We start from the raw sequence: 27,179 nt of genomic DNA, 5'->3' as shown, positions 1-27,179 counted from the left end.
AATGTTTCCGAAGCGAAGCGAGGGCGGGTCGCTAGTATTGTATAAAGTTTGTCACAACCCTGGTTAAAGTGTGTGTATGTAAATATCATTAGGCCATTTGCAAGTCTTCGCTTGTATGAGAATGCAAACGAGCATTCAGCGCTTACAAGGTTTCTTTACAACGATTATTGAAGCACCAAAAGTGACGTTTGACTTTTCCTTAAGCTACATGTTTTCAATTTATCTAAATGAGCACTTTGGTAATTAGAAATATATGGTAATTTGTTTGATAAAACCGCTCATCCTCTGTAACGTTTTCTTTGATCTTGGCGCGTTATTAAACTACTTTAAGGTCAAGTGGAATCATGAGTGCCGCGATATTTGAAGAATGATTTTTATTTTATTGCTTAGGTGATTTTAAGTGGCCACCGGAGTCTGTAGACATCATAAATTTAAATGCCGCCACCCGCCTTGAGCCATGAGTTGTAAGGTCTCAATTATTACAGTACAACGACTGCCTCACCCTTTGAACCGAAACGTCACGGAAAAAATAGGCAGAGTGGTGGTACCTACCTGTGCGGATTCTCAAGATGCCCTACCATTAGTAACCTTATGTTTTGTGTAGTTTTTAAAGGTTACATAACTATCTGTTCATTCAAATAACTCGAAACAAAGCATTAAGGAACAACTGTAATTCGGATTAAAGAAAACCCCACAATTATAGACAAATAATATTAAAGACAATTTGACCACAGACTTTAAACAATAAAAAAAAGTTTGACAATAAACGAAGAGTATAAATGCGTGTGGGTTGTGTGTCAAATACATGGTAGTGTGTTTCATGTTTCTTTTATTGATTCAACGTACTTACTAGGCAACATTAAAAAAAATAATACTTTCTGCACTCCTTCTCTATATTCTCTATAAGTGTGGGAAATTTAATACTCCTCCGTCCACGCAATTTTCGTAAAAAGGGATACAAAGTTTTTGCTTCACGTATTCATATATAGATTGGCAGTAAAAAAAGAAAGGGTTAAATAGGGCCTTTTTATTTTGATGATCTCGGTCAGGACATTAGAGCGAAGTTTGAGAAGAATGCGTGTACATTCAAGTTAATGGGACGTCTTAATGTCTGTGAAAAAGACGTTCTAAGATTCCGGGTCGTTTCCGATCCGGTGGTATCCGATACTGCGAAACACTGCTCTTGCTAGGGCTAGCAAATTCGTTTGGTCAGAGCCTCGTGAACTCACCCACTCACCCGGTGAATCTAGTATGACCCCTATTTACTGGTGGTAGGACCTCTTGTGGGTCCGCGTGGGTAGGTGCCACCGCCCTGCCTATTTCCGCCGTGAAGCAGTAATGCGTTTCGGTTTGAAGGGTGGGGCAGCCGTTGTAACTATACTGAGATCTTAAAACTTATATCTCAAGGTGTGTGGCGCATTTACATTGTAGATGTCTATGGGCTCCAGTAACCACTTAACACCAGGTGGGCTGTGAGCTCGTCCAGCCATCTAAGCAATAAAAAAAAGCAAGCCAATAAAAGCGTGTAATAAAGAACCAAAGATCCTTGTTTACGAAACGATGACACATCCGTGAGTTTATCTCGCTAACGGAAACATTGCATTGAGCATTTGTTGATAACTGGTGAAACACATTCATGCTACGCTGTCCATCACTAATTATATGTAAAACGCACTTCTTCAAACTGTTCACGCCCCACGTATCGTCCGTTGGTGACACTAAGATGGAAACAGAAAGGTGGTCCAGTTCCATAAAAAGTGTGTGTGTGTCACATGGTAGAAGTGAAACTTATAAAAAATAAAAATAATCGCAAGGGTCAACCACTCCGCAGTGCAATGGAGCAGCCTCACCCTGGGGGAACCGCCAAGAATTGATATTTTAACTTCACGTATAATGTGTTCTATCTCATTCTCTCGCCGGCCGAATCCTATACATTTATGTGTTTGTGTCTCTATCGACTTATTTTTTCGTTTCGTTTCATTTCGTTTCATCGAGTTTCGATTCACGATTCTAAAGAAGTTTCACTTCCAAAAAGTAGTAAAAGAAGTGTCAAGATTGTGGCGGTAGCCATCATATAGTTATAAATATACATCACCATACAACACAAGATATTTGACAAATGCCTGAATCTCGCTTACGACATTTTCAAGAGAAGCTCGCATATATACAAGGTCCGAACAACAACATCTGGTCCGTCGGTCTACCGACCAATATTTAACCAGCTCGGTGGAAGATCTTCCCTTTGTCGTATACCTACAGGGATGTCATCGTGGCTTAAAGGAAAAGACGGTGCCGGTGTTTTCGAATCTCGCAGGCGGTTACAAATTTTTAGGGTAGGGCAACTTGTGAGTCCGCCCGGGTAGGTACCACCACCCTGCCTATTTTTGCGGTGAAGCACCAATGAGTTTAAGTTCGAAGGATGAGTCATCCGTTGTGTTGTAAAAACTGAGACCGCATCTAATGGAAAAAAACTGATTATTCAATATGTATTCAACATGTAGGCGCGTTGCAGAAAGCGTGGCGATAACATTAATTGCATTATCTGATGTATATTTAATTGATAACGAATCACTAAAGAAACATGATTTAAAACGCAAAATTTGTTGTGTTTTGTGAACGATATTATTGTGGACAAATTTTATTGCGTAACTAGCGGTTTCGCTCGGGTTTTTAACAAAAATTTTAACGATATTTGACGTTGTTTTATTTTTTTAATTAAAAAAACTCTTATTGCGGCTTAACTATAATAGTTACACATATGCTGTCGCGACACTTTTTGTAAATAATAATGTGTTCTACAAAGTCGTAGTACATTATTTTATTCTATCATCAATAGTTTTCGCAGAGCACGCGATGTAAAGAATATTTTAGGTAATTTTTTTACACCTTGGGTTACATTATTGGAGCTTTAGTAACGATCCCTCACTTTTTTTCAAAAAAGATTATAGCCTATGTCACTCGGGAATAGTGTAGCTTCCAAACAGTGAAAGAATTTTTCAAATCCGTTCAGTAGTTTCGGAGCCTATTCAATACAAACAAACAAATCTTTCCTCTTTATAATATTAGTATAGAAGTATAGACAACGTTGTTTCCCGAGCGCTCCTTCATCAAACGAAGCTTGTGGAGAGTACTTAGCAGTAGGCAGTGGCTTGGCTCTTCCCCTGGCATTACTGACCGATGGGCGACGGTAACCGCTCACCAGCAGGTGGGCCGTATGCTCGTCTGCCTACAAAGGCAAGAAAAATATAAGAAAAAGCGGAATGAATATTAAATGAACGTGTATACCTTCATTGTTATTATGAGATGTATTGTATTCAAGTCACAAAAGTTTTATTCGTGTTAGATGTTTTTGTATTTCGAAGTACTGCTATGTATTCTATAAACAAAACGTTACGCATCGAATTACACATAATTAATTGCAACTATGCGGGAAAAGGACAGAGAATATCCGAATATGGCTTGTACGTCTAACTCTAAATGTACTTACTATACTCTATTCCAATTACGAAGTCCCTTTTGACACTTCTTAGAAAGTTCTTCACGATTCGCATAATTTGAAATAATTAATCATTTTTTGTTCATTGTCGTTAACATCATTTAAAAAATACACAATCTAAATTATTATATAATTAATTCACGCACACAATAACATCTATCTCATGGGACTTCGTAATTGGAATAGAGCTTTTTTTTTTTTTTTTGTCAGGAGGAAGTCGCCGGACTTCCGCCCTTCACTGGGGATGGAGGGCGGGGCATGTCGGAGTCGAACCGACTAAAACCTCCTGTCTCTCAACAACCAACGTCCAAACCTCGCATGAGACCAAACTCATGAAAAGGCAAGGGGGGGAAAGTGAAGCGTTTAGTGCGGAGCACATCTCTCCCATCACCCTCCCCCTCGGGACGCCGGACTGGCGGTCGTCGGCGCCACGACCACCAGCCCTCTCGGTCGGCAGGCTATCCGAAGCCCGCCTAGATGGCACCGGTTAGAATGGTCTATCCTACGGAATACCCCGCTGGGTCAGAACCAGCGTGGGTTGAGGATAGCCGGCCTTCCATCACCCGGATGCTCATGCATAACACGCGTGCAGAGCAGCTTGCACGTCGTCTTCTTAGGCCCCCTTCGCCGGTCCCCAGGCCGACATGTGAGGGAGGCCCGAAACACTTAGAGGGCCAGGGCTTGGGCGAGATCCGCCTCCCTGGCCCCCGCTCGACGGCGGCGGGCCTGTGCGTCTCTCACGCGCCCCGCCGCCTCCTTCTGCGAGATGGTGCACTCGCAGAAGTCGAGCATCGCCTTCCACGACTCGTCGTCACCGAGCATCGATGCCACAACACTCGGCAACGACAAGTCGTTTCCTATTTTTGCGACGAGGACACGGCGCCACCCCTCCCATGCGGGGCAGGCGACGAGCGTGTGCTCCGCCGTGTCCAAGTCGCAACCACAATGGTGGCACTCTGCCGTCGGCTCGGCTCCGATCCGGTGCAGGAACTCACCGAAGCAACCATGCCCAGTGAGCACCTGCGTGAGCCGGAAAGTGAGGCGTCCTCTGTCACGATTCACCCAGTTCACAAGAACCGGGCGAATCGCCTCGACGGTCCTACGTCCAGCCGAAGGATCGGCCAGCCGTCTGGACCATGACTCCAGCACGGAACGCCGAGATAGGGCCCTCCGCGCTCTGACCACACTGGGGCTGGGACGTGCCATGCCCCGGGCACGAAGGTCAACCCGCCACTGATAGTCAGCGGCGAGCGCCTCCGCTGGAATAGAGCATAGTTTCTTTGCTAATATCGATTCAATATTTCCTTCTGATAGCCTCCTTATGAGTTATTCCTCTTTTTTAAATGCCTCGATAAGATAGAATAGCCCTTTATGGATTATCAACAGTGCTACGGAATGATCTCAAACAACTGACACGCACCCACATAGAAACATAATATAATATATCAGACAGGCAAAGTTAGCATTTAAAAATGATTGTTATTTTTACATGAAATTCTGAAATATCCACTTAAGATTTTTAGGAGGCGCCATGCTGCAGATGTAAAGTAAAGCTGTAATAAAGAATGCTGATAAAAATATTAATTCGCATGTCGCAATCGCAATGTCATCAGTCATCACTCATTACCTACATTGAGCATAAGTTATATCGATGGTGTCACCCATAAAGTCGGAAAACATTACAGCTTCGCGACAGTATAACTAGTCAGGTCATAAGTATTGTCACACAGTAAAAACTTTTCTTTTAGAATGCTGGCCACAAAAAAGTTTATTGAATTCGAATTTTGAATTGTTCATGAAAATAAAAATGTATACTTTTAGAATTTTACTCATTTTTAAATATGGAGTGGACGCTTAAAGAAGACCGTGTTGCAGTTATTGCGTTGCATCGTTGCGGTTACGCGCCAATTCAAACTTTTAACATACTGAAAAATTTGAATACAACCAAAAGATTCGTTTATCGTACCATCAAACGATACAATGAAGACTCTAGTGTAGATGACAGGTCAAGAAGTGGTCGCCCTCGGTCTGTTAGGACTTCAGCAATGATAAAAGCTGTGAAGGCGCGAATTCAAAGAAATCCCAAACGTAAGCAGAAACTGTTGGCCCTTCAGATGGGGTTAAGCAGAACCACGGTAAAAAGGGTGTTAAATGAAGACTTAGGGCTTCGGGCATATCGAAGAAAAACAGGACATCGTTTGAATGCTCGTCTTATGGACCTGAGATTGAAGAGATGCCGCGCTTTGTTGAAGCCGTACGCGGGAAAAAAATATCGGGAAATTCTTTTTTCGGATGAAAAATTTTTTACCGTAGAAGAGAGCTACAACAAACAAAATGATAAGGTGTACGCACACAGTAGTGAAGAAGCGAGCAACCGTATTCCGCGTGTCCAACGAGGTCATTTTCCATCCTCGCTCATGGTATGGTTGGGAGTTTCTTATTGGGACTTAACAGAGGTACATTTTTGTGAGAAAGGTGTAAAAACGAATGCAGTTGTGTATCAAAATACAGTCCTGACGAACCTTGTGGAACCTGTTTCTCATACCATGTTCAATAACAGGCATTGGGTATTCCAACAAGATTCGGCGCCAGCTCATAGAGCGAAGAGCACACAAGTCTGGCTGGCGGCGCGTGAAATCGACTTCATCCGGCACGAAGACTGGCCCTCCTCCAGTCCAGATTTGAATCCGTTAGATTACAAGATATGGCAACACTTGGAGGAAAAGGCGTGCTCAAAGCCTCATCCCAATTTGGAGTCACTCAAGACATCCTTGATTAAGGCAGCCGCCGATATTGACATGGACCTCGTTCGTGCTGCGATAGACGACTGGCCGCGCAGATTGAAGGCCTGTATTCAAAATCACGGAGGTCATTTTGAATAAACTTTAGGGTCATAAGAATCTATGTTTTGTTAAGTTCATTTTGGTATATGAATGGTTACATAATGAATAAACTTGTTTCAATTATTTTAAATTAAACATGTGACAGAATTTATGACCTGACTAGGTACATTAACAAACTCAATTTTATGTTCGAAATTCATTAAAATTTACATTAAAATTGATCATTAAAAATAGCTATGCGAATATTCTGCGATATGGCTTAAGCGCTACAATAAAAATGTCATGGTCGAGACTGCATAAAAAAAAAACGATAACACATTAAGTCGTATTAAAGTAATAATTGAAAAACTAGTGGTCCGATTTTTTTGCCTTTGAAATATTTATCACGTGATTTATTAGATTTACCATAACCGCGACACCAGACTTTGTATTAAGTCGGCTGGTGGCACTGACCACGTGTCCAGAGGATCTTGTTTTTTCGGTCTATTGTCTATTCGCTGGCAACATAAGGGATTATTCTATACGAATTACGGTATGCCTGGTAGGTGGAATGATTTCAGAACCAATCCAATCTAGTAAGGATGATATGGGTATATTAGTGAAGATCATAGATAATCAATGTAATGTTATTTAACGCTCATTATTTTTGTTATCAGGTGAACCTGACTTGGAATGATAACAGCACAATCACATTCTACAATCAGAGATTTTGGCACTTCGACCAGAATTTGTCGAAGGGAAGTCTTTCGGATGAGATTATCAGCATCAACCCTATAATAGCGGTGAGTTTAACTTCTTAGAATTCAACTGAAAATATGATACAGTAGCTGATAATTCTAAGTACGCTTTTTTTTGTTTATTTAGCTAATTTCAAAACTAAAGGAGTTTCTGAATTCGGGGCGTATGTTTTTTGTTAATAATTAGCGTTTAGTAGATCATCTCAAGGCGGGTTTTGGTCTTAAACGGTCGCTTAGGCCATAACGACCCATCGTAATCTGACGGAGGTTATCGCCGGTTTTTTTTTATTTTATTTTTTATTGCCGTATAGGCAGACGAGCAGCCCACCTGATGGTGAGTGGTTACCGTCGTCCATGGACTTCAACAAAGCCAGGGACAGAGCCAAGCCGCTACCTACCGTTTAATTCTCTCCACAAGCCTCGTTTGAAGAAGGACATGTCATAGCGCTCGGGATCTTCTCAGTGGGTCGCGATTCCAATTTGGTGGTAGATTCTGCGAAGCCCTGCTCTTGCTAGGACTAGTATTACCAAATTCTCTGAGGTTGAGCCCCTGAACTCACCTAACCATCCGCGAGGAGCTGGAATAGCCCCTTAGGCTACCACCGAATAGGTAGGGAAAAATTCGATGCAAGACACTTTGTTGTGATTAGACGCGGGTGATCGAGACATATGCCCCGCGGTTTCGCCAGCATGTAATGTAATGTTATACAGAGCTTTGCATTGCTTTCTGCAACTTTTTTTTTCGCAATCAAGAGCTGCTTAAGTCGTCTTAATATTAAAGATTACAGTTGTAGCCTTCGACGTATAGAGACGAGACGAGTCCGCACGAATAGGTACCACCACCCCGCTTATTTCTGTCGTGAAGCAGTAATGCATTTCGGTTTGAAGGGTGCGGCAGCTGTTGTAACTATACTGAGACTTTAGAACTCTTATCTCAAGGTGGGTGGCAGCATTTACGTTATAGATCTCTATGGGCTCCGGTAACCCCTTAACACCAGGTGGGTGTGTGTGTTCACTTTACGTGAATTTTCATCACAATCTGTTAAGCTATTCGTGATTCAATAACCGATATCCATATATACAAACTTTTACATTTAGTAACAAAGATAGGTTCTATCAATAAGATGGGCAACTATTACAGAAAAACGGTAAGATAATAAAATACTATGACTGAAAGATTACAGGAGCACACGTTTCTGGAAAAATTCTTCTCTGGGCTGCGAGACTGATCGACGATTAATGGGTTACTAGTGGTCCCGCAGTAGTCGAAATTCGACTTTAATCAATTGAAATTTTATGTTTAAACATTATTATGGTTGTATTGTCAAATACTATTGTATTGACTTCCACGGTGAAGGAATAACATCGTGTAATAAAAATGAAACCCGCAAAATTATAATTTGCGTAATTACTGGTGGTAGGACCTCTTGTGAGTCCGCGCGGGTGGGTACCACCGCCCTGCCTATTTCTGCCGTGAAGCAGTAATGCGTTTCGGTTTGAAGGGTGGGGCAGCCGTTGTAACTATACTGAGACCTTAGAACTTATATCTCAAGGTGGGTGGCGCACTTACGTTGTGGATGTCTATGGGCTCCAGTAACCACTTAACACCAGGTGGGCTGTGAGCTCGTCCACCCAACTAAGCAATAAAAAAATAAAAAGTTATATAATGTAATCACAGATTTCGGCAAAACTACACTATACATAAATAATAAAGACAAACAATATTCATCTATTCTCAATTTGACCACAAGCTTTAAACACTAACAAAAGTTTGACAATTGACAATAAACAAAGAGTATATATTTATTTAAATGTGTTGTGTCAAATACATGGTAATGTGTGTAATGTTTTCTTTATTGATTTAATGTATATTTTTAAATAATTAAAAAAAAAAGTTAGCATTGTGCACTTCTTCTCTATATTCTCTATAAGTGTGGAAAGTTTCATACTCCTCTGTCCGCGTAATTTTCGTAAAAAGGGATACAAAGTTTTTGCTTCACGTATTAATTAATGGGTTATTCTGTTCTCAGACTGTGGCGTACATTGTCAGACACCAGCCCAGGGTCGTCAAGGTGTCCGTTGACGTTTTCCTGCGAATGTTCCACGACGACCTCTTCCTGAAGGCGAACGTCTCGTCCTGGCTGTTCGAAGGCATCGAAGACCCGGTTTTGGAGATGGCCCAAAAGTTTCCCGATCTACCCTTGAATATACCGTACGACAAATTCGGATGGTTCTATGAGGTATGTAGATTTTCGATTTCCGTTTCTCTATTTCGTTGGGTTTATCAGGTCCTATAAGTATCTCAACATGAATATCCTCATCCGTCTCCGGTTTGCTTCGTGGCAGATTTAGGCTAGACGGCGGTAACCGTCCGTGCTGTCTGACAATACGCATTAAAACCAGCAAAAATAGGCCAGCTTACGATGGAGCCCTATCACCTTTTTTCCCTACCTATTCGCTGGTAGTCTAAGAAGCTATTAAATCTTTGCCTGGATGGGTAGCTAAGCTCACGGAGCCTAATCACCATTGTCAATTATTATTTTACCTACCTATGCTGATACCTTTGAGAGGCTATATCAACTTCGCCCTAACGTGTAAGTGAGCTCACGGGGCTCAAACCAGAGTGGTGCTAACACTGGCCCTAGCAAGAGCAGCGCTTCGCAGAATCTATCACCGGATCGGAAACGCGACCCACTGAGAAGATCCGTCGAGAAACTCAGTGGGCTGTTAATATTAATGACTGACTCAGTGGTGCTGTGGTTAGTGGCTCTCTCTCGGGGATCGTGAGTTCGATTTCCATATCGGGTAAACATTCGTGTGATTAACAGGTTTGTTTGCTCTTTGTCTGGGTGCATATTATCTATATATGTATATATTTTACCTTAAATAAGTATGTATGCCAGTCTCTAGTACTTATAACAGAGCGAATTCTAAATTGAGGTCAGTATGTCCGTGCGTGATTGGTTCCCATTTCTGATTATTATTAACATTATTATTAATTCTGTGCCAAAATCAACTTTTGTTTAATTTGTAAAAAATTGTTTGTAACTGATATCATCGCATGACTAATACAAAATATGATTTATCATTATCATAATTATCTCTCTTTGGCCTAATAATGCTCTTTGGCTTTTGTAAAGATTCATACATTTTTTTAAAGTATTTAAATCTGTTTTGTATACGCGTTTGTAAAATTGCTTAATGTGTCTTTAAAAAGAATAAATGCATAAATTTGGCTATGAAAAAGATGCCTTTTCGCTTGTTCTGAGGAGATAGTGGCTCTCTTTGGAATCGGCGGTAATTTGTATTGGAAAATAATTTGAATTTGATATGACACATGTTCTTTTAGAAGTTTAGTTTTGAGTAGTGGTCCCCCATTAGTCGAATTCGACTATAATTAATTAAAATTATAAGTAAAATTATAAGTTAAAATTATAAAATTATATTATTATTATTATATAAAAATGAATTGCTGTTCGTTAGTCTTGCTAAAACTCGAAAAGGCTGGACTGATTTGGCTAATTTTGGTCTTGAATTATTTGTGCAAGTTCGGAGATGGTTTAAAATATGAAAATGTTCGGAATTAAATAAAAATAATAACAATTTTGTTTTTCCTTTGATGTGTCCCCCGTCGGACGGATTCCTTTTGTTTGCTTTAAGTTTATTTTATACAAAAGTTTAGGTCTTTTATTTATCGATTGAGGCACTACGAAGTCTGCCGGGTCAGCTAGTCTTTAATATTTCCTTAATTCGAATCTTATTAATAGAAATTATATATTATTTTTATTATACTTCTATATCTGTGATTATACTTCTATAATCCCAGCGAAGGCGTAGATATAGACAAATAATATTAAAGACAAACAATATTAATCTATTCTCAATTTGACCACTTTATACAATAACAAAAGTTTGACAAAAAACAAATGTGTGTAATTAATATGTGTTGTGCCAAATACATAGTAGTGTGTGTAATTTTTTTTTTTATTGATTTAATGTATTTTTTTATGCAAGATTTAAAAAAAAGATTAACATTCTGCGCTCCTTCTCTATATTTTCTATAAATTTGGGAAATTTCATATTCCTCCGTACGCCCAGTTTTCGTAAAAAGAGCTACAAAGTTTTTGCTTCAGGTATTAATATGTAGATAATTCAATAGTGGCAGGTTTTTCAGGCTCGCTGGTTATCGAGATACGCATATTATTATGGTATGTTATCTGTGCTTTCCTAAAGGCATACTCATAGTCTAAAAGATAAGACGCTGCATTTGTATCGATCGAAGCAAGTGGACCGGTGTTCAAAACCGGTGTACAATATTGATTAGCAGTATTCAGGAGTGCTATAGATCAGTAGTTTTCAGGAGCCAGGGCCTTGTTTTTTTTTTTTTTTTTCGGGCGTGGTCCCGTTCCTCCTACGAGGTCTCTGTGGTTAGGGGGCGCGCGGGTTATTTGGGCCTTGACGATCTCCAGATTTTGGGAGCAGACCACGGGCCCAAGGTTGTTTTAAGGCCCTACCCACCATACGACTCCCCTCGATGGTTATGTTTAAGCTGAACACACGTCGAGAGTGGATTGTGAACCAACCAAGTAATCATTATACAAGAGTGAAAGTCTTACATTCCGACGTCCAGTCATGAACGTACTTGTAACGTTGACGCAATGACTCACTTCTAACGCTTCCTTGCCGTTGTTGAATAAAAACGTTGAGATTCTTTTGTTAGCGCTGGTTCGTCGGTGTTCGGTTGCCGGAGTCTTTGATAACGCAACGTGAAACCACAGCTCTGTGATATTAATTTGAATCACTGAATGGCAGAGAGATGAGTGTGAATCCATATAGGAAAATTTTTTTTTTTTTAAAGTAAAGAGTTTTAAAGGTTTTAAATGATAAAGGTTTATCTTTACATACATATATAGATAATAAACGTCCTGACGAAGAAAAAACAAACCTGTCTATCACAAAACGTTTGTGTGTGTGTGGAAATCGAACCCACGACCCTCGGCGCATCGCCAAAGTGCTTAGAAGAGCATTCATTCACTAGCCAACCCTGAGCCGCTCTGTTGGCAGATCTTTGATTTGACTTACGATATTTTTTTGTTTTATTGCCCGTTTGGACAGACGAGCATACGGTCCACCTGATGGTGAGTGGTTACCGCCGCTCGTGGACGTCAGCTATGCCAGGGGCAGAGCCAAGCCGCTGCCTACCGCTTAATACTGACACAAAGCATTACACAAAGTAGGTATGGAGCTAAATGCAATTTTTAAAACTCTCCATACCCTTGATATTAGTAAAATGTTTGTGTACCGGGCTATTAATAGGTGCAATGAGACCTCCTCTGTTTGTGACAGAAAAAGATCTGGCCGTCCACGTAGTATTCGTATGAAAAAGGTGGTCAAAGCAGTAAGGGAAAGAATTCGAAGAAATCCTGTCCGAAAGCAAAAGATTTTATCTCGGGAAATGAAGATAGCACCTAGAACTATGTCGCGTATTTTAAAAGATGACTTAGGACTTGCAGCCTATAAAAGACGTACTGGTCATTTCTTAACTGATAATTTAAAAGAGACTAGGGTGGTAAAATCGAAACAACTACTGAAGCGGTACGCAAAGGGAGGTCATAGAGAAATTTTGTTTACGGATGAGAAAATGTTTACAATTGAGTAACACTTTAACAAACAAAATGACCGTATTTATGCTCAAAACTGTAAGGAAGCTGTAAGTGACTGAGCCATATTTTTGTGAAAAAGATATCAAAACATCGGCACAAGTGTATCAAGATACCATTCTTGAGAAGGCAGTGAAGCCCCTTAACAACACCATGTTCAATAATCAAGAATGGTCCTTCCAATAAGACTCGGCGCCAGGTCACAAAGCTCGGTCTACGCAGTCTTGGTTGGAAACGAACGTTTCGGACTTCATCAGAGCTGAAGACTGGCCGTCGTCTAGTCCCGATCTTAATCCGCTGGGTTATGATTTATGGTCAGTTTGAGAGAGTACGGCTTGCTCTAAACGCCATGATAATTTGGAGTCCCTAAAACAATCCGTACGATTGGCAGTGAAAAATTTTCCCATGGAAAGAGTGCGTGCTTCTATTGATAACCTGCTTCAACGTTTAAAGGACTGTATCGCAGCCAATGGAGACCACTTCGAATAAGCTTTTTATACTTTAAATTGTTTTATATTTATGTATTAAACTAACACACTGTAAAAGTAATAAATGTTATTTGCAATAGAATTTTTTTTCCCTTGTCTCAGTATTTATAGGTATTAGTATAGATATAATAAATTTTGATGCAAAACCGGCCTATCCATAGTTTCACCCGCAGATAACATGGCTTTGTAAACATTATTTTTGCGCATATTGTTTTTTTGCCTACTCAAATGATATAAATTCATGAAAACTTAAACCTCATTGCTCCATAATAACTATGGTAAGCTTAGGCCACTTTTGCGCTGACGGCCTCAAATATACATAGGTATGTAAATCAATACAACCTTTTCAATTTTCAGCGCAATGGCTCGAGGGAATTTGACGGTTCGTTCATAATGAACACGGGAGCGGCGGACTTCTCGCGGCTCGGCAACATTGAGCTGTGGAAGTACTCCCCCAGGACCGTGTTCAGAGACCACTGCGGAGACGTGAAGGGGTCCACCGGGGAGCTATGGGCCCCAGAGCTGGGGCAACCCGAGTTGTTCGTCTTCGCGTCCGACATATGCACGTGAGTAGAGCTAATCTACCTTCTTAGGGATCTATATATATATATATATATATATATATATATATATATATATATATATATATATATATATAATTAGAAATCACGACTCAAAATATTAAAAAAATATAATTAGAATGATACAAAATACAATTTTCGACAATTAATGATTTTAAATACTAAGAACAAAATGTGGGTAACTAAGTTGACACGCGAATGTACAACGTCCGTCTATCCCTGGTAGTCTAGTTAACAAGTTCAAAAACGTGTTAAATAGACATAAAGCTCCTAAAAATATGTACGATAGCTCATTGGATGCGGAATGATGTCTACAAAAATGTTTTTTAAGGGCTTATTAGCACATAAAAAATTGCGATTGTTATAAACAAAATAAGTTTTAAAAAAAAAAGGAATTTGGTTTTTCCTTAATAATTTCTAAAATAATGATATTTAAGGAATTTTGAATAAAGATCCTGAAAGAGGAGGAAATTTCCAATAAAAAAGTCCCAACTCCCGGAATTCTATCTCTATTATTTATAAAAAAAAATTAACGCTGAAAATAGCGCTCCGCGAGGTCGTTACGGCATAGGCGCGCCGTCTAAAAAGCCGGTATATCACCTAAAATTTTTTTTTTATACTATTAAATAACAATTTAAAAATTTCAATAAATTATGGTGTAATCTAAACACTTGAACGAAAAAAACCTAGGTGAAAAAAAAATTTTACGTCGATTTTTCAAAAATTTACACCATTGTTAATTAACTAACTTTTTTCCAATCTCTGTTTTTATAAATTACGGTATAAAAGTTTCAATAATTCATCTATAAATTTTTCCCTTCGTGGAGCTCTTATCATTTAAGTACTTAATAAAGTAATGCAAAAAAAATTTTTAATCTTTATCATTTTGATAATTATAATTTTTATTAATTAACAAAAAAATAAATTTCTAAAAAATGTTATGAAAAATAGTTTTTTTCCGTAATATCTTAATATTGCTGTTTTTGCATCTACCATAGGTATTAATTAACATTTAAAAAAAAAATTTACGCTATTTGTTAAGAAATTGTTTATAAACAAATACACTATTTTAGGACTTTTAAAAAAAAAAAATTTACCGTCTTATTGTATAGGTGAATAAAGATTTTTTTTTTAAAAAAATTTCTTAAATAAATGTTTTAATTGTTTAAAATCGTTTTTTTCATATTTCAATTGCTTAAATAATTAGTTAAGAAATAATTTTTTTCTTAAAAATCATCATTGACTCTTTTCAGCGGATTAACAAAGAAATACATTTTTTTATAAATAATTTCATTGTTTATTAACTTAACAATTTGTTATAAAAAATTAATATTAATCGTTATATTTTTTTTCGAAAACTACAAAAAATTACAAAAACAACCATACATAACAAAATATAGAAAAAAAAATTTGTATTTTTTACAGCATTTTTAGATATTATATGATAATGAAATTACAGCCGTTACATAATTTGTCAAGTTATAAATTGTTATAACTTTTAAACTATAAGTAATAATTTAATTTATACTTACCTCATTTACATTCTGCTATCGATCAGTTTTCATTTATTTATCAAATGCTTATAACAACTGATAAACAAAAGTTACAGGATCGATTTTGAATTTATTTTAAAGATAAATAAATCCTTTATAAAAATGACCTGAGTGTCCTTTACCGTATCTCTTATAGTTTAAAAGTTATAACAATTTATAGCTTGACAAATTATGTAACGGCTGTAATTTCATTATCATATAATATCTAAAAATGCTGTAAAAAACACAAAATTTTTTTCTATATTTTGTTATGTATGGTTGTTTTTGTAATTTTTTGTAGTTTTCGAAAAAAAATATAACGATTAATATTAATTTTTTATAACAAATTGTTAAGTTAGTAAACAATGAAATTATTTATAAAAAATGTATTTCTTTGTTAATCCGCTGAAAAGAGTCAATGATGATTTTTAAGAAAAAAATAATTTCTTAACTAATTATTTAAACAATTGAAATATGAAAAAAACGATTTTAAACAATTAAAACATTTATTTAAGAAATTTTTTTTAAAAAAAAATCTTTATTCACCTATACAATAAGACGGTAAATTTTTTTTTTTAAAAAGTCCTAAAATAGTGTGTTTGTTTATAAACAATTTCTTAACAAATAGCGTAAATTTTTTTTTTAAATGTTAATTAATACCTATGGTAGATGCAAAAACAGCAATATTAAGATATTACGGAAAAAAACTATTTTTCATAACATTTTTTAGAAATTTATTTTTTTGTTAATTAATAAAAATTATAATTATCAAAATGATAAAGATTAAAAATTTTTTTTGCATTACTTTATTAAGTACTTAAATGATAAGAGCTCCACGAAGGGAAAAATTTATAGATGAATTATTGAAACTTTTATACCGTAATTTATAAAAACAGAGATTGGAAAAAAGTTAGTTAATTAACAATGGTGTAAATTTTTGAAAAATCGACGTAAAATTTTTTTTTCACCTAGGTTTTTTTCGTTCAAGTGTTTAGATTACACCATAATTTATTCAAATTTTTAAATTGTTATTTAATAGTATAAAAAAAAAATTTTAGGTGATATACCGGCTTTTTAGACGGCGCGCCTATGCCGTAACGACCTCGCGGAGCGCTATTTTCAGCGTTAATTTTTTTTTATAAATAATAGAGATAGAATTCCGGGAGTTGGGACTTTTTTATTGGAAATTTCCTCCTCTTTCAGGATCTTTATTCAAAATTCCTTAAATATCATTATTTTAGAAATTATTAAGGAAAAACCAAATTCCTTTTTTTTTTAAAACTTATTTTGTTTATAACAATCGCAATTTTTTATGTGCTAATAAGCCCTTAAAAAACATTTTTGTAGACATCATTCCGCATCCAATGAGTTATCGTACATATTTTTAGGAGCTTTATGTCTATTTAACACGTTTTTGAACTTGTTGACTAGACTATGGTGCCGAGGTCAGAAAGAGGCCGTGAACCAGGCCATATGTTAGTAGCGCCCTCAACTCCCCCTTTCAACTCCGACCAGTCTGAAGTCGCTGCTGTATTACGTCAGCATGCCACACCCACTTCCTAGGTGTTCTTTCCTTAGAATATATTAAATTAAAATTTTTTTTTAAAATCCTTCATTAAAAATAAAATATAACTTCTCTCATATCTCTTCTCAATCTCGCTCTTCCTAAATTATATCTTTTCTCTCTAGCCGTAACGAATCTGTCGCGAGTTAAATTTTACTCTAAACGCGCCTAAAGTAGAGAGAGATAGAGAAAGTATTCTTTATTGTACACCAAAAAACAAATAAGCAGTGCGATACATTAAACACAAAAAAGTACAATTGGCAAAAAGTACAAAAGAAGTTTCACTTCAAAAACTTAGATGGACAGGACGTGAGACCCTCTGGGCTCGACTCCTTTGTCCCGGCGTTTGACGTTTCTCTCGTTGAAGTGTTAGCTTTCGATCTGACAGATACCTGACACTGCACAAGAAGGAAGACGTGCTGATAGAAAACATAGAGGGCGTTCGGTACGCGGCCAACGACTCGCTGTTCGACAACGGACACAAATATCCCGCAATGGTGAGTCGGTAGTGTAAAGAAAGCGTTCGATGCCAATATGGCGCTTCCCGACTGTTCTGTCGAGGAATGCGGGGTAGCACTGCTTGGAAACTCCTCGACTTCGTATTCAACTGAGCGTAGAATCGCCTGGCGCTTTTTACTGGTGGTAGGACCTCTTGCGAGTCCGCACGGGTAGGTACCACCGCCCTGCTTATTTCTGCCGTGAAGCAGTAATGCGTTTCGATTTCAAGGGTGGGGCAGCCGTTGTAACTATACTGAGATCTTAGAACTTATATCTCAAGGTGGGTGACGCATTTACGTTGTAGATGTCTATGGGCTCCGGTAACCACTTAACACCAGGTGGACCGTGAGCTCGTCCACCCATCTAAGCAATAAAAAAAATGTGGCAGTTATAATATATTATCCAGAATATATGCCAGAGGCGGATTATCCGTAAGGCAAACTAGGCACGTGCCTAGGGGCGTGCAGTTACAAGGGGCGCGCGAGCTCAGAATTTTTAAATAAATAAAGAAAATAACATAACGACTATTAAGAACTAAATGTCCTGGTCTACTCAAGTCTAGGGTTCGATGATAGAACGTCATCATAATTGCAAAAACAACTAGTAAAAATTTATAGTATTATGATGGCCATTTATGACCGGTACAGGGGCGCCGATAAAGTGATTGCCTAGGGCGCTCTGGACCTTTAATCCGCCACTGTACTCCGGTAACAATGAATGTTGGTTGAACAATTTCGAATATCGGTATTAGTATCAGCGGATAGGTAGACAAAGTTTGGTGGTTGTCGGCAGGCGTGCTACTGCGACGAGGTTAGGGACCGGGACTGCGTGCCCCCCGGCGCCCTCAACGTGTCCCTGTGCCGCCTGGGAGCCCCGGCCTTCGTGTCCCAGCCGCACTTCCTGGACGCGGACCCGTACTACCCCAGCAAGATCCAGGGTCTGGACCCGCAGGAGTGAGTAGTCTCGCTGCCCCCACTCTGTTCTCTCTCCGTTAGACGAGGCTATGATTAAGCTTCATCGTCCAATAAGCAGATTAGCATGCGGCTCATAGATGATGCCTATCTCAATGAGATTCGGAATTAATATCGTCTTTTCGCATTAAATGTACAATTTCCTAAAATATTCAAATTAATTCGAAATTGAGTTAATATGCGGAAACATTTGGCATCACCAGTATTTTTCTCATAAATACTGTCAAAAGAGCGTAGTTCTACTTTTAACAAAATTACTTTAAAAGACAGATATAGTAACTGGTAAAAAATAAAAAAATAAATGTTTCAAAGATGATTAATATTAAAAATATCACATGTTAAACCTTTAAAACACTCTCCTGTAAAATTAGTATGTTTTGAGATTATACAGTTTTAATGCGAGAAGACGGTATCTCCGAATCGTCATACATTCACGCGATATTAACACTAATCATACCAACACTTACTGGTACCTATTTCTACCATAGCGGGTAGGTAACGGTATACGACAAGTATTACTCAAAATAAACAAAACAAGACAAATAAAAAATTATAGTAATTGTAGATTATAGTGAGGGATAGATCTCAGGGGTATTTTTATTCAATAAAACTATGGGTTAGTCACCAGTATCGAATTTCGAATTCTAATCTTTCTTAAACACACACAATTTTCAGTTTTAAAACTATAATAACATTCAGACGCGGGCGCACGCTATTCACATTCAAAACGGAAGCGCCCGGAACATAGATTATACACTCTTTTTAATGGATTTTATGACCTGGTAACTAAGACCTTTAGGTCAAGTCTTATTTTAATTTTAATGATGTAACTTTTTTATATGAAAATTATATTATGAAATTAAATGAAGTTGATTATTATGAAATATGGTATGAAGTGAAATGAAAACGAAATGAAATGACATGAGATGAGATGATATGGGATGAAGTTTAATCTCAGTAAAATGGTGGTCATTTACTGAAACTTTTTCAGTGGACTTTTTGGAGGATCCCGAGAAGTTACGTCCAGCGGCTTTGTTTTATTTTCCCACATTTGTGCACTTTTACAGATATTAACCAGTTAATAAACCACCATTATTACACATTTAAACCCGAAGAAACACTAAATAGACAAAATCACACAACTTCACCCCTCGCGTTCCCGCCAAAAAACCCATTATACACTCTGTTAAAAGACGGACATAGATACTATGTATAGCGAGCGGGCATACGGCCGCGAGAGCGACGTACAGGTCGGTTTGCTATAAGATTAATTATTAAGAAAAATTCATGAAGTTAAATGTGCAAAAGCAATAAGATGATACGTGCATTTTCAATGCAAAAGCTCAAAATGGGTCATTTGACCTGTTGCAGTATGTTTAGTGTTAAATTGACTAGTGTTCGACCGTCAAACAAAATTCGACCGTAATGACCGACACCGCAAGGTTCAGATTTGTTTTATACGTCATGGTTCTCTTTTGTTTTTTGTTAACATTGATAGCATTAAAACTCATCAATAGTTTGACTGAGTGACATCAGTGATTTAACAGGCAGCGAGGAAAGTGGTACCAATTTGTTTTGTTGTTATCTGTTATAATTGTGGAATATTCCACGTCTTTAGAGACATTAGTGTCACATCCCTAGTTCGTAATGTCTACTAGACTATCTGTTTCTCGCATTCAGAGATATTTTTATAACCTACTGATCCTATCCTTTTATTCGAGGTAAATAAAATTCTTTTCCTTTATTATTCTATTTCCTGACCTTTGCCAGTGGCAATACGCAAGCCATTTAAAAAAAACTGTTTCTCACGACAACACTCTTCTTTTTCTCCACCTTATCCCACTAGGTAGGGTCGGCACAGCTAATTTTTTTCTTCCATTCTCTTCTATCAGCTGTCATCTCAACACTCATTTCTCTCTGTCTCATATCGTCATTCACACACTCCATCCATGTCTTCTTCGGTCGACCTCTTCCCTCTCTAACTTGCACTACCATTTCCATACATCTCCTACGACAACACTAGTGCCCCAAATTGTGTATAACGTGCCGAGAACGGTATGTGTACACTTTAAATACAAGCTACCGCAGCGGTCGGGGAACTTTTTTAATTATTACCCCAATTTTTTTTTGTGTAAGTTGTTATTACCCCATGGCGAAGAACAAAAAAAACGAAATCGCTTCTTTTTAGCATCTTCCATATTATAGCACCCCTGATAATTTTGAAAAGAACACACTACCAAAAAATTTAAATTAGAAATTAAAGAAAATAAAAGAATAGATTCTAAAGAAGTTTCACTTCAATATATACTTTTTACTCACAAAAGTTACATTTTTACCCCCCAAAATTTAATTTTACCGCATTTTGGGTAATTTACCCCGGTTCCCCGACCGCTGAGCTACCGTCTCGCTGGCACCGTACGGCGCCCTATAGCTGGTCGCGTGTTCCAGGGAGCACAGGTTCAGCCTGGCGCTGGAGATGTTCACCGGGATGCCGCTGGCCGTATCCGCGCAGCTGCAGATCAACCTGCTCATCAGAGATGTCTGGGGGATAAGGTATTGTGGTTTCCTGAATGGAAATGCTCTGTTTCTGTGATTAAGTGACACGAGAATCTTTAACATATCTATACTTTTACTGGTGGTAGGACGTCTTGTGACAAGTCCGTCTTGTGTCCAAGCTTCGAATCACCCTCCCCCTCGGGACGCCGGACCGGCGGTCGTCAGCGCCACGACTACCAGCCCTCTCGGTCTGCAGGCTATCCGGAGCCATATCCGGAAGACTAATACTATTTTTCTTAATTGAGGGCAACTAACCGCTTTAAAGACACAACAAGATGGCATTATCAAAAAAAACAAAGGAAAGCTCGGTCATCGTCTATAGATACTAATAGATGACTCATGGCGTCGTCCCGTCCCCAGTATCAACAACGTGTTGCCGGACCCGGACACGATGGTGCCGATGTTCTGGTTCCGGCAAGAGCTGCAGGTGACGCCGGAGTACGCGCACATGGCCAGAGTCGCTCTTGCGCTTCGATACTACACTCCATACGCGCTCTACACCCTCACCGTGAGTCGATCGAGGGGATGCAAGACACCCACTTTGTTTCTATCGCCATTGTAGATAATCTAGCGTAAGGCCCACCGGATGGCACGGAGCAATCACGGTTGCTCATGGACATCAGAAATTCTAGGCGCACAGCCAAACCGCTGCCTACCGTTGAGGACTCTCTTCAAATCTCCTATGAAGTGTGCTAGTGCTAGACATGTCGTAGTGCTTGGGAAAAACTGCGGAGAGGAGATTCAATAAAGTGGCTTTAAGTGGTGTGGATAATGGCCCGATTACGGGCGGTGCAATGCTAAAAGGTGATGATGTGATCATCTCAAATAATTCCTCAGAACTTTCCCCGTGGAACATACGATACTACACATAAAACTGGAGTCCCTCCGTAGACCCAGAGGTTCCAAATATGAATGGAGTTATCGTCAACCCAAACGTCCTTCTTCTGTATGGAGTCAAACGGAAGTTACTGGTATTTGGAAGCCTCGACTTAGAGGTGGAACGCGATGCCAAGCTTGACTTTGTCCAGGCATGGAGTACCGCTTCGCTCTGTTAAGGACTTACAGCATTTTAGAAGCTTACTTGGCTTAGCAACGCTGAGGCATGGGCCCTTCAAACCGGAGTGCATGACTGCTTCTGTGCCTCTTCCACTGTATATCTCAGGCAAGGTGGCGCAACGCATTTATAACAAATTATATTTTTCAGGTAATCGGCGTGGTCCTCATATTAGTAGGTGTAGTCGTACTAATCAGAAGACTTCTGAATTCATCAGACACGACGCCTCTCATAGAAGAAAGTGCGTCACAAGAGAATCAACAATAATCGAAAATTTAATATACTATTTTAAATATAAATATTAATAGGTACTTTCGGTTCGAATTCTGGCAACCCTCGCGTAGGTTTGTCCGAATCAAGCCGATTGTATAGAACTTGTGATTTATGTGACAGGGTGACGATAGATATATATTTGCTAAAGTAATTTATCGATTCTTCGTTTGACAGCGAATATTTTTATTATCAGTTTTAACGAATATCTAAATAAAATGCCGCCGCCGATTATTTAAAAACGATAATTTCGTTAATTCCTCAAAGATCTTCCATTAACGTCAACAAATAATGAAATATTAAAATTGATTCGGTTTTAATGATATATATATAATTTGTCGCTTTCTCGCTTACCGTATCTCGAACAAGAGCGAGAGAGACGAATAGTTAGAACTGAATTTAGTTGGAACAATAGGACCGTTAGTGACTGAATGTAATTCGACTTAATTATAATCTTAAATTTTTTTTATTGCTAACGAGAATGATAATGAACTTTAATCTCACTTTACCGGGATTCCAATTACATCCCGGTGTGGTGGTATGCGAAATCAGATTTTTACTTTGACTTGTTATTCTAATTTGACAGCTGTCATTTTTGACGTTTTTGTAAAAATATTTTTATATTGAAAAGACAGAATGTGGGAAAATTATATATAATCGCTGGACGTAGCTTCTCGAGATCTTCAAAAAAGTCTCAGTAAATAACTACCATTTTACTGATATTATATTTCATCTCACATCATCTCATTACACTTAATTTCATGTCGATTGATTAATGTTTCATATTAATCAACTTAATTTCGCTCCATATCGTTTTTCATTAAAAAAAAGAATACACGAAAGATTAGGCTGTATGGAATGATACCGTTGCCTTTCCAATTGGCAAAAGAGAACTACTAATTGATTTATTAAATCAAATCCGGATTCGATCTCCATTATTATAATTATTATTATTAAATTAAATCGAGTATTTTATATCTGAAAACAGTATGTTGCATCATATTAATATTGTTGTGCTCGTACTGTTACGCGCTGGGGCTCGGGATAAAGAAAAATTCCAACTAAATACAAATTAAAACACTATTTAACACTTAAAACACTACAATTCGCAATTCACTTCTTCCGCTTCGCTTCAGGTGATCCGTTGTCTGTTTCGCTTCGAGTAGATCCGATTACTAACTGCCTTCATGTCATCTCTGCAACGCTTTTATAGTCGACACGACAAGTCCACAACTATCAAGAACATTCCCGATAGGACGAGTCGTTTCGATATTTGATAATAGATGGCGCCACACTTCTCGAGCGCTCTCGATATTACTAGTTCTTTTGATATTCGTTTTTGCTATATGATGACAGATGGCGTTACTCATACCGTCGTAACAGTACGAACTGTATTTATTATTTTCTTGATGGTAATACCAAATAAAACTCACCTTTAGTTACAAATATAAATATCGCGTATAAAGCGAAATGTTCCCCGATAGTGGGCGCGCTGGCCGGACACACAAACGGACACCCGTTCACTACACATTACTCTTATAACAGCGAGGAATCTATCCATCAAAATTGCCGCGCAAACTGCCCTACGTGTGACGTCACTTGTCCATGTAACCATAGATCAGGTGACTTTTTGACATTTGACGCATTATTGTTTAGCTTGTTCCATAAATAAGTTCATATTTCCAGATGTAATTGTTAAATCATTCTAAATATATATCAAACTATAAATAATTAAATCATGTTTAATATTTCAAAGTAATGTATTTTTTTTAATTTTCGTATTAAATTATATTGATGACCCTAATTGATAACAATCCTAATTTTTTTTTTAAACAATAATATATGTACATGCGGATGTTTACATTCCCAAACATTCCGGCTATAATCATATCTTATAGATTAGATTGAAATTTTTTATTGATAAAAATGAATGTTTGTTTGTATGTTTCTCCTCTGTTCGCTTGCTTGTGGTTTTACTGGTTAATTTGAATTTTTTCTCACTTATATTTTCTCCTAATATCAGTAACATACGTTAGACAGCGTGCCTAGTAGTTTTACTGAAGTAAAAAAGTATTGTAAAAGTTAATACGACTGCAAAATAGATATTATTATTATTTTTCAAAATACCCTCTATTCATTGAAAATAATTTATTTCATATTTTCCCAATAAATTAAACGTGTCTTGATAATTATAAATGTATTATATACAATTTTTGATAAATAAAAATCATTTTACGGTTTAAAAATCACGTTTTTAATCTTCATTATATTATTTTTGAAGTGAAACTTCTTTAGGCGCGTTGAGAGTAAAATTTAACTCGCGACCGATTCGTTACGGCTAGAGAGAAAATATACGATTTAGGAAGAGCGAGAGTGAGAAAATAGACAGAGCGTCTCGCGAACCACTCGACTGTGAAGGGAGAGAAAAGACAAAATGAGTGAGGTCGTTTCTCTTATACACTTATACTTATGTTTCCCGAGCGCTATGACATGTCCTTCTTCAAACGAGGCTTGTGGAGAGTATTAAGCGGTAGGCAGCGGCTTGGCTCTGCCCCTGGCATTGCTGAAGTCCATGGGCGACGGTAACCACTCACCATCAGGTGGGCCGTATGCCCGTCTGCCTACAAAGGCAATAAAAAAAAAAAAAAAAAAAAAAAACACAGGATTCCCTATTACAAAAGTTGATTTAAGGATGAAAAATTAAGAAAACCACAATACGGCACACCGCAAAAGAAGTTTCACTTCTTTCACGTGTACCAAGCTGCACTCGATCCATTTTTTGTTTACGTACTTACTTTCCGGTTTTTGTGGTTACGAAGGACTGCATATAAGCGAGAATAAATCTTAAAAACGGTTTTAATTATACCCACAGCTCACGAGAACCGAAGACAATACTACATTTAATGTGTTTTAAGTCAATTCGTTAGTTTCCTTAAAGACGTGTCGTATAGATAATAAACCCCCGCTGAGTTCCTCGCCGGATCTTCTCAGTGGGTCGCGTTTCCGTTCCGGTGGTAGACTCTGCGAAGCACGTCTCTTGCTAGGGCTAGTGGTAGCAAATTTTCTCAGGTTGAGGCCGTGAGCTCTGCCACCTACTGGTCCGTGAGAAGGTGAAATATCCCCTTAGATCTACTAGCCAATAGGTAGAAGAAGAAAACGATAACACTTCCATTGTGTAGCTTAAATATGTGCCTTAAAACTAGTCGTGTATAATTCACATATTATGTTTGTACAGTATAGAAAACGCGCACCCAAGTCGAGAAATTCCTCATTTATTTAGTCAGTAGGTAAATTAATATCTTAAAAGAAAACTTAACACGTTGACTGTAAGTTTATACGAGGAATTTTTAGCCAGTACGTATGAGGTCTTTCCAAGGCAAGATTGGACTTATTTACCGTATGAGACATGATAAACCTCAAAAAATGTTTTCGAATGTACCCATACTTATAGAAACGTGGACTTGTCGTCTTAACGCACCAAGCGAAAAGGTTTGACTGCGGCATGAGGGCAGAGTCGAGCGTGGGGCTCTTAACCTTTTGACTGTCGTATTTCTGTTAATAAGGCGCTAGCTACTGTTACTTAGACTATCTAGTAGACTTTGGGAAAGACGAATCCGAAGATATTCAGAAAAAAACTATTTCTAAGAGACATAAAATAATACAATATACATTAAAAACGAAGAAGACAAAGTTAGGCAATTCAGGCTCTTAGTAACAGGTATTGCTATAATTACTTCAATGCGCCACGTAGGGGCATCGGTGACCTACACGGCAATCAAAGAGTTAAGTCTCATAACGCAGTCGACGTGTTCAGTTTGTCAAAAAATAAATAATCAAATCTTAAAATAATCGTCGCTTTTTTATAATCTTAGTCGAACGAATTACCTATTGTGATATGAAAATTTGTTAAGCAATAATATGCCTTTATTGTATGAGAGGTTAGGACCGGAATTGCTCATAGTCTGCCCAAAGAAACGCAAAGTACATTGACTGATTACATTTAGCTCACAGACTAAAATATAGATGCCCTATTTATCAGGTATTGTTGTAGGATTTAATTAAAACTTACATATAATATTTTTATGTGTAATATTTTTATGTGTCTATTTATCAATACTAATGGTCCCCCGGTAGTCGAAATTCGACTATAATTGATTGAAATTTTAAGTTTCAACATTATTATGATTCTATTATCAAGGACTATCATACTTCTAATATAATCACAGTTCGCAAGACTACACTATAGATAAATAATATTAAAGATAAACAATATATTATTCTATTCATATATATTCTATTCATTATATTATTCTATTATATATTCTATTCTCAATTTGACCGCAGACCCTAACAATACACAAAAGAGTATCAGTCTGTGTGTGTCAAACACATTAACAAATAAAGTTCTTAATTAAAAAACAATTTTATAGAAATTAAAACCGTATTTCCTTAACCGTTGAGACGTTATCTTACTGTTAGTGAATTTCAGAATTATCTGCCGCGTATAGGGCGCGAGATAACAAATAAAGCTCTTATTAACTGAAAAACAATTTATAGAAATTAAAACCGTATTTCCTTAACCGTTGAGACGTTATCTTACTGTTAGTGAATTTCAGAATTATCTGCCGCGTATAGGGCGCGAGATAACAAATAAAGCTCTTATTAACTGAAAAACAATTTATAGAAATTAAAACCGTATTTCCTTAACCGTTGAGACGTTATCTTACTGTTAGTGAATTTCAGAATTATCTGCCGCGTATAGGGCACGAGATAACAAATAAAGCTCTTATTAACTGAAAAACAATTTATAGAAATTAAAACCGTATTTCCTTAACCGTTGAGACGTTATCATCTTACTGTTAGTGAATTTCACAATAGACCGCCGCGTACAGGGCGCGAATTATTAAATAAAGCTCTTAACTGAAAAAC

The 27,179-nt window shown here is 37.7% G+C and overlaps 1 protein-coding gene across 1 annotated transcript in view; it reads left to right on the top strand.

The window, feature by feature from the left end:
• Positions 1 to 22,315, top strand: part of SCRB3 (scavenger receptor class B member 3) — a 39,694-nt gene extending 17,379 nt beyond the window's left edge. Inside the window, exons 4-11 of the mRNA NM_001171179.1 lie at positions 6,996 to 7,121; positions 9,107 to 9,316; positions 13,582 to 13,790; positions 17,290 to 17,398; positions 18,192 to 18,352; positions 20,819 to 20,923; positions 21,287 to 21,434; positions 22,131 to 22,315. Coding sequence (NP_001164650.1) covers positions 6,996 to 7,121; positions 9,107 to 9,316; positions 13,582 to 13,790; positions 17,290 to 17,398; positions 18,192 to 18,352; positions 20,819 to 20,923; positions 21,287 to 21,434; positions 22,131 to 22,247 — 1,185 coding nt within the window. The 3' untranslated portion in view covers positions 22,248 to 22,315. The remainder of the gene's footprint in view (positions 1 to 6,995; positions 7,122 to 9,106; positions 9,317 to 13,581; positions 13,791 to 17,289; positions 17,399 to 18,191; positions 18,353 to 20,818; positions 20,924 to 21,286; positions 21,435 to 22,130) is intronic.
• The last annotated feature ends 4,864 nt before the right edge of the window (positions 22,316 to 27,179 follow it).

This window comes from Bombyx mori, chromosome 12 (assembly GCF_030269925.1).
Source record: "Bombyx mori chromosome 12, ASM3026992v2".
In the NCBI taxonomy this organism is placed as follows: domain Eukaryota; kingdom Metazoa; phylum Arthropoda; class Insecta; order Lepidoptera; family Bombycidae; genus Bombyx; species Bombyx mori.
This window is presented reverse-complemented; position numbering and strand designations above follow the sequence as displayed.